The 8,838-nt window shown below is 52.2% G+C and overlaps 1 protein-coding gene across 1 annotated transcript; it reads left to right on the top strand.

Annotated features, from left to right (window-relative positions):
- Window positions 1-1,835: 1,835 nt before the first annotated feature.
- On the top strand, window positions 1,836-2,672 carry LOC136064271 (leucine-rich repeat extensin-like protein 5). Its single transcript, XM_065765813.1, has one exon. It carries the CDS (start codon window positions 1,836-1,838, stop codon window positions 2,670-2,672), a length of 837 nt encoding a protein of 278 aa, XP_065621885.1.
- Window positions 2,673-8,838: the final 6,166 nt, after the last annotated feature.

Here is an 8,838-nt window from a genome sequence, read left to right as displayed (position 1 = left end):
CCTAGACCCCCCGCCCGCACATCGATGAAATAATCCGAGTTCCGCGCGAGGATCGACGATCCAAGCTTTTAGTCCAGCAGGTGCATTGTCTATACTCGCCAATCAACAGAGTATTGAAGGCGTGGCATGGTAGCATTCGTGGCGCGTGGGGGTTGGAGTCTACCCTATCTGCCATCGGATACAGTAAAAGCTCTGTCAGTATCCTGGGAGCGAGGTTCAAAGTGTTCGCCGTGCGATATCCGAGTCCTCTAGACCAAGCTCCGAGCCAGTCTGTTGTGCGTCAGTAGTGCTGTGAGGTGGCGTGTTAAGACACATGGAAATCTCGCACCTCGAACACAAGGATCTGCACAACATTCTACCCTGCATGACGCCGCGCAAACACATGCGCCTATCAACGTCTACGACACGCCAGGAGCAAGCACTGGAAGTCATGCCACGCAGGAAAACATCGCATGACTGCGGGCCCGAGACCTTACAGTATTGATGCGTTTCTCCGTCGGGCAAAAGCTATCCAGCTATGCATGTTCATGCAATATCAGACCTACACAAGTTGCTCAATGCGATGGTGGCGTGAGAGCAGCTTCCGGTCAGCTCCGGCTCAAGCTATCAACTCCACGAACCCACCCTCACACGCATAGCCTCGTGCTGTGTTGGCTTAGCGGCTGGCTCCACCCCTGTCCCGCCGTGGATCCGATCTGGTCTGGCTAGACTACTGTCGCACTGACGAACGCGTGACATATTCTTCAGCACCCCAAACCACTCAGCTACAGTACTTGAGAACAGTGATTGACATGGAAAAGCAGAACCTCAAACCTGCGTAAAACGTCCTTTAGAAACGGGCCGTGGCTCGCTACAACGACAATTAGCAGCAGATTTCACCTTCGCCGCGCTGCGTGTAGAGAGCCACCTAGTCATGGCGTGTGGTAGATGCCACGCAGGCCTTGGTACAGAATCTACAATCTTCTGCGTCTCCAGTCGACAAACAATGCGGGGATGTGCCTTCTGGTTTTCACCTGCAGATAGGGTAGCGGAGTACCTGCCGATGGAGCTGGAGGTCGACAGACGTTGGGAATTCCCGCATGAAGGAAAGGTCTCATCCTGGGGCTTCGCCGGACAGGGGCCAAGCGGGGTAAGTAGGGCAAGACGTCTGAGATGCTCATACACGTCGTCGAGAGTTGGCCGGATGCTGGCCGGACTGCCAGACACGGTAGCATTTTGAATGCCATGCTCGATTGGCGTCAGCAATCACAGCGCTGTTGCCTCTGGGCTTTTAAGATAGCCATACACAGTGCTCCCCATCCACGGAGAGACAGTTTCTACGAGGTTACCCAATGCACCATGCCCAACGTCCCATGTCCTCTGTGCCATGTGCAATGCCTCCATCTTCACACTCAAGCTCGAGGCCTGACGCTTGTCATCTAGTGCTCCTTGACCCTTGACCCCTGGCCAATGCTCAGTCCTCAATGGTGTCAATGAGCGTGTACGCTATCGGATCGACGGAGCTGTTCAAGTGGATGCACACCGGGGAATCACAGCCGTGCCGCTATGGGGTCAACTGTGGGCAAAGCCTGCATCCTGACTCGTCCGAGTGGGTTCACCTACATGTACCTTCCTCGTGCTATTGCATCTTGCCAGGCATAATATGGTTGCTATTGCAGGTCATGGAGCCCCTGTACCTGGCAACCCTGGTCATAGCTCGACTCCCATTGAGATCCCAGACGAAAACATGCGTTGGAACAACGGGTATAAGATAGCGCCAATCGTCCGGAGCAGAATCCGGTTTTCTCGCTCCGCTCTCAATCACAGAATTCATTTCAGACAACGACCATTCGACCATGTTGTCCGACCAAATACCTGCATACGTCGATCCGTGGAACCACGAACCACCACGGCACGCTCTGATAGGGCCAAGCTACTGGCGAGACGACTACAATGCCGATGGATCTCCGCGTTCGTGGGTCAACCCGTCGGTGCCGACTCCGGAAGGGTTGATAGCGCCCTTTTCCCAGAATGTTTTCAGCACGCAGGCCGAGACGGGGACAGTGATGCCGTCCTCTCCAAATGCTTTTGGTACGCAGGCCGGGACGGGGACAGTGATGCCGTCCTCTCCAATGGATCTCGGTACGCAGGTCGGGAGGGTATCAACGGTGCTGTCCTCCCCGAACGATCTCCGTACGCAGGCCGGGCGGGGATCAATGGTGCCGTCCTCGCCGAATGATCTCCGTGCGCAGGCCGGGAGGTCGACATTAGCCCCTCCCAAACCAGCCCGCACTCCTCAAGGACCATCCCAACTCCCAAGCCGAACAGAGGGCCAGCCATGCATGACACCATCAGTTGTTTGGCAACCTTCCAGGACCTCATCCATCAATCAGAATACACCAGCGATCGTTTTGACACCTCCCACATATCATCCGAACCTAGAGGCTTTCCGAGCACCAGGACCGCGTCCTCCAGGTATCATGGATCTGGTAGCAGAACCTCCTCCAAGACAGACTTACGAAGGACCTGGTGCGAGCTCATTGGTTATAAGGGGACGAACGCCCAGTGTACCAGCTACTGAAGGGGCTGTTCGCGGCAAGAAGCGCCAGTGTTCATCGCCAGCTCCTGATGACACAAGCAAGAGGCTTCGGGGTTCAGGCTTTGTAAGCGATCCCTTCAAATGCACAAGATGACCTTCAGCTAATTATGCTCAACAGCAATGCAAAAGCTGCAAGAACTTGGACCAAGACTGCGTGGGAGAACTGCCCTGCCATTATTGCATGAATCACGGTATCCGTTGTGACACGAATCACCCGACTGTGTACGTTCCCGTTCTTAGGACGACTCCCCCCTGGCTCTCTCGCTTCCAATAGTTGACTGACGCCCGCCGTAGTTCGCTGCTACATGTGTTGTGGAACTTCAGCGTGGACTCCAGGAAAGAGCTTAAAGAACTCCACGATCGCTTGGACGAGAATCTCCCCGTTCTCGTCACGACCGCGCAGAACCACAACATAGTCCTAGCTGATCTTGTTAATGAGAAGAACATCGCCGACGCCAAGGCGAAGAACGCCGGTAACGACAGTGCGAGGATGTAAGATCACTCTTCATTTGCGTACAGAACCCATCACCTTTGTCTTCGAGACATGGATGGGACGTCGACCTTCAGAACGTACACATCTTGACGAACACAACGATTTTCCTATGTTGTTTCTTACTCTTTTGAGATTTGGAAACAACAGCCTACAGACTAAAAAAAACGAAGTTACTGTCTGGAACGAATTTCTTTTTGATGAGGATCTGGACGAAAATATAACGAATAGCTTGTCTTTCTTTGGAACGAGGATCGACATACATGTTAACGACTGAAATGAAACGCACAAAAGGTTTTTAGTGTCCGGTAGTCAAGACGTTGGGTGAAATCTTGAGAAAAGAAAACACCCTCACACATTACCTTCGTTACCGCTCGCTGTCTCAGAAGTCAACGCGTAGGCCGATGTATAGAACGCACAATCGTTGCCCTGTTGATGTAAGAATCTGCGACACTTCGAATGGATACTGTCTTTGCACCGTCATAATAACAGTGCAGAGCAGAAAACCGGACATTGCCGACGCGCGTTGGCGAGAGCAATACTTGCCGTGCATTGATAGACGACAGGGATGGCAAACAATCGGAAAGCGACGATTGGGCTGGACCGCACCATCTGACTTATACGCGTCACAACCCTGCAGGCGAGAGTCTAGACCCAGACTGACGCATGGGGTCGCAGACACACCTCATCCCAGGTTTTAATCCGATGTATTGGACAGTTCTTTACCTGCAAGCATCTTATCTCCCTGTCGTTCAGTTTTCTCTTACTGCACGAGTCAGGAATGATCCTGCGCGATTGTGACCTGGACTGCAGCGCCGTGTCTAGACTCATAGCTCCACTTGAGTTTGTGCTCAGAGATCCCGTCTTGCGGGGCGCGGTACAATGCAGGAATTCAGGCTGTGCCACGTCAATTCGGACAGGCCACACCGAAAGGTTGTTTGATCGCAGTGATCGGCTGGCTGGTGGAAAGACCGGGACAATCGATGGAGGCGGGGTGGTCTTTGGGGCAAGGAATGCCGCAGGAGAGGCAATTCGCATCGACGACTCTTCAGTCAACCAACCGTTTTCATCTACTTGGATGTGGGCAGTGGAGTCTGCTCTGTGAACACGGGCGTTGGTACGAATGGTCGCCGATCTGCTTACAAAGAGGTTCGTCCGCGTAGAATCAGCCTTTGCGCACAAAAATGTACTGGGGTTCTCGTATCAGGATGTCTGTCGAATCTTCTGTCAGAAACAGTAAGAAGGGAGGTGATCATTGAAGGGCTGATTTGGCCCAGCGAGTTCGTTTCGGAGGTCATTATGCAAGGACAGGACTCACGGGTGACCTGAAGGAAATGGGTGTGGTCCTCAGCACATATATGGCTTAAATACATGCGTGAGCTTCTGTGTGATGTTGCCATTGAAAAGATATTTGCTGATGCGGTTAAGTAGGAAAGAGACTGTCAAATCAATAGAGTCGTCGTCCTAACGGCACGGATCGCGTAGTCGGGGAAAGTGTACTGCACTGTAAGGAAACGGACAAGACATCATAAACCACCTCAATCTCTCAACCTGGTGGCAACACTGTTCAATATACAGTGGAATGAGCCAACTGCGTGATCGAACGCGAGCACATCAGCCATAGAAACTTCGACGACGGGCTCCAATGAGCGAGCGAAAGTAGTGAGAGACAGAACAGCCGAGCGACTGGCCACTCTAACACTCCTATCCGACGAGCAAAGTACACCTCCGACTGCTTACAGACCATGCCGATAGCGCAAGGACAGAGCTCTTTTCTCCTTATTGCTACAGCTACTACCCACCCGACTCTGGCCGTACGGGATTGCCTCTCTCCTTTTCCTCGAAGACCAGTAGACAGCGTCGCTCGCATGCTTGACTGACATGGTCCGCAAGCTCTGTTCTTCTCCAACTCAGCACAGGGATCGATTCGCTCTTTCGAACATGACAGCCTCTGTATTCTAGACAGAGAGCTGAATGGACTGAACGAAGCATGAGAAATGCTGGAAGAGACGCAGAATACAGTCGCTCCAATAGCGCAAGGAGAGTGAGGAGACCGGGAGTTAGACACACTGGAAGTACATTGAGATGAACGTCCTTGTGACCACAGATGGAGTTTGAGGTCACCTATGTATGATATCGCGACGGATCATACAAGAACACTGGTCGGAGTTGCCAAGGTATAGAGAGTGCGGTCCCGAGTCTCATTCCTCCTATAGACAATGTCCACAAACAGCTACAACTCATTCGTCATCACGTCTTCCATCATCTAGTGAAAGACATTCCTACGTACCGTGCGAAAGTCCCTAGGAGGTGTCATATGTTGGGACACATTTACCACCACCGGTGAAGAGCACCGAAGACGATAGCTCCCACGGTCTCGTCTTTCCGAATAGCGAATGCCTTTTGATTCTTCGTCCGTACCACGCGCCCGAAACGATATGGGCGCGTTGAGAAGCACACATGTAGACCTACGCTAGTGAACTACTACTGGAGGCTTGAGAATTTGTAAGTTTTTCATTTTCAGGGGCTAAGCTACGAAGTTATAGACACAGGTCACCATCCCAATGCCCATCCTCGTCCAGCACGGCCCGCCCAATCGCCGACGCGATCAATTACACGGAGATCACGCTTTTTCAAGCGTTATCTTCCTGGTCAGCTTCGTCGTCCTCAAATTCAAAGTCAAAAAGCGCGCGAATGTCTTCCTCTGAAACAAAGTCCTGCAAGCGGCAGGGAAGGCTTGGACGTGTTGGTGTCTCACGCTCCACGTTCTCGAGATGGAAGCGTGTGGCCACGGGCGAGAGTTTCGAGGGCGAGGTGGAGCGATCTGGTGCAGGAGGGGAGACGGATGGGTTTCTCAAAGTGGATGCGGCTGAGTTTTCTGGAGAGGTCTGACCATCGTGCGAGCCAACTTCGTTTGTTTCGGGGATGCAACGAGCGTACCAGCCTTTGGCTTTCTGCTTTATCTTTGCGATCGCGTGGCTCATGGCGGCTCGTTTCTTACGGGTCAGACGCTCGCGGCGCCAGGGGAGATACTCATCATCGTCGGTCCAGGAGGCAGAGGAGGTCGGAGAGGCGTTTCGGAGTGATTCAGAGTTGGAAGCTAGACTGGCGGAGTCTGGGACGGAGAAGCGGACGCGAGCTGGTGTGGCGGGGAGCTGCCAGAGTGCCTGACCACCGCTGATGGTATCATTTCCCAGACCTCCTAAGCCTGCGTGCTGCCCCTGCCACGTCGAATTGCCTCCCCACACAGGGAACCCATGCCAGGCGTTTCCGACGCGGTCATCCACCGGATGCCAGCTCTCTGCTTGAGGATCCCACGTATGTGCGTCGAGCCAAGCAGAATGAGGATAGGTCCCTACATTGGATTCACCGGTGTACGAACTTGGATCCAGGTACATTCCGGCCAGATCGTGGTCGGCCGTTGAGGGGACCTCATCGCCAGGGCGAACCGTCGGCAGTGGCTGCCACCCAGGTTGCCACCCGTCTGGGACATAGCACCATCGCCAATCCCAGGGCACTTCCTCCGTAGACGACTCTGGCATGATGGTTTTCCAACGGGATAACGGTAGACGATGTGTTGGTCAGTGAGGGCTCTTCTAGGGGCTTTGGTAGCTTGCTTACTTGGGGCAGCTTTGACGCGTTTGCGCACTGTAGCAACTTCTGTTGACTGATGTGATAGTGATTTAGTGGTAGGTAGGTCTGGTGTACGAGAAGCAGACAAAGAACAAACCCCTCCACCGTCTGATGGCTGTGGCAGGTTGTTTGTGAAGCTGTGAAGTTGCCAGACGCGTCAAAGAGATGGTTGAAAGAAAAAGGGGAAAAGTCGAAGCTGGGGCAGCAACGCTTTTCAAACGAGCTCAACGGGTGGGTCCGTAGGACAAGAGCAGGAAATATCATGTGAAACTCTTACGCGACGCGTTTGACCGGCAGGCAAGTGAGCAACATGCAGTAGATCGCTTTTTCTGCAGACTCCCGTTTCTGACCAACTCATATCAGAGAGTAGGTGTGCTCTCGCCCTTCTCCGGAGCATTCTTCCAGCACAAACGGAAACTGCGTTACATTATGCGTCAGGGATATGCTGGTGTGAATCGATCCAGATGTGGATCCTAGACGATAATACAGCGACGACGAGCCTCACTCAATTCCTTCTCCGGCAGGGAGTCCCTAGATATGTCCAGCGATGAAGGCTTCTCCATGACCGGACGACTTCATTGGTCATCAGTCTTTTTCAATACAATTCTGAAACCCAAGGTACCGCTACGCGTATCTCAAGCTGTCTGCACAGCTTTCGTGAGCGTGGGATGCATTTCGAAGCATCAGCCAGACTGCAAGACAGTCAGCTTTTCGGGAACAAGGCCGGGACACGGCAAACATGCTCTCGTGCCTGGGTTCCAGTTGCGAGGCATCGTCTTAGTCTCTCACGAACATTATGACAGTCCACCATCATGAGTCTCCGGAACGAACGATGTCGTGCCGTCCGCGATCGAAAAGATCCAGGAGAACCATCACCAGCTTCGAATGGAAACCGACAAAGGGCAGTGTGTCGATGTATACCATACATCTGCTCATGTCCAAGCCATTACATACGCGATACAGCTCATCCGATTTCTCTGACTACTTTCCACTGGGCGACACAGCTGTTGTATTCTACAGCTGTCGTCCGTTTTAACATTTAATAACCGATTCTACCACTATAATAGTTCAAATATAAGGTTAGCGATTAGTGCTTACTTCCTACTAGGTACTTTACCACGGTAAACAGACCCTAGTGTCCTTCTCCCTACCTCTTGCTTCGTCACTTACTGTAGGTTTTTGACAGTCCTTGTTGGCTCGAAGCCAGGTATGCAACATCCTTCTTCTCCTCAAGGTGGAATAACCCATCTTGGTGTACGACGAGTACTTCGCTGCACGTTGAAAACACGTCCAAGCCAGACATGCGATACCCTTGCTCCCTTCCATAGAAGAATACCATATTTCTTGTCGAGGGCAAAAACCTTTTTGGCCGTGCAAGACGCGTCCACAGTCTCTATTCACCGGAGCTACCTACACATGCTTCTCGACCCCCTTCTCACTCTCATCGTCATCCCCTCTTGCATTGATTCACTTTACCTCACTTTTCACTCCTCTTAAGACTCATCACTCTACTTCATTTTACCTTATGTTCATCCCTTGGCAGCGACGTACGATTCCAAGAAAGTAAAAAGAAAAACATCGTGCTCCACTCTGGTCCTCAGCTTTTTCAATCTGACTTCTTCGTCTCCACGACGAATAACCCATAAGACAAACAAGACTTCGTCCTGTTGAGTGCGATGATCGGGATCGGATGCTTGAGTCGGGGAACCCCTCGCAGCCATTCACGAGAGGAAGAGAACGGAAAGAAGAAAAGAAAGTAATTTGAGGGCGGGCAGGCGGAGCAGGGGCAAGGAGGGAGAATGGCATTGACGGAAGTCGGGCGTAGGAAGCCTCGTCATCCACAGCAAAGTGGTCATGGAAGAGAGGAAACAAAAAAGGTACGTGGATGTTTCATCATGTTCTTTGTTATTCTTCATGATCGCCTTGAGTCCGAGCTCCAGTCCTAACCCGCTCCTCTGCTCTCGTATCTCTGTCTATTTTTCCGGCAAGTGAAAATCTACCGCTTGCTTCCGTTGAAGTGTTACATTTTGTGCTCTTTCGAAGCAGCCGCATCGCCCGATCGCAACATTGTCCTCGGAAAGCCTCATGAAAAAAAGAGACCGAGAGAATAGTACCCATCTCGAATCCGCTGTAGAAC

The sequence above is a fragment of the Quercus suber genome, unplaced genomic scaffold (assembly GCF_002906115.3).
Source record: "Quercus suber isolate HL8 unplaced genomic scaffold, Cork oak 2.0 scaffold_655, whole genome shotgun sequence".
Classification (NCBI taxonomy): Eukaryota; Viridiplantae; Streptophyta; class Magnoliopsida; order Fagales; family Fagaceae; genus Quercus; species Quercus suber.
Note: the sequence above shows the minus strand (reverse complement) of the source record. Positions and strands in the feature narration are given on the sequence as shown.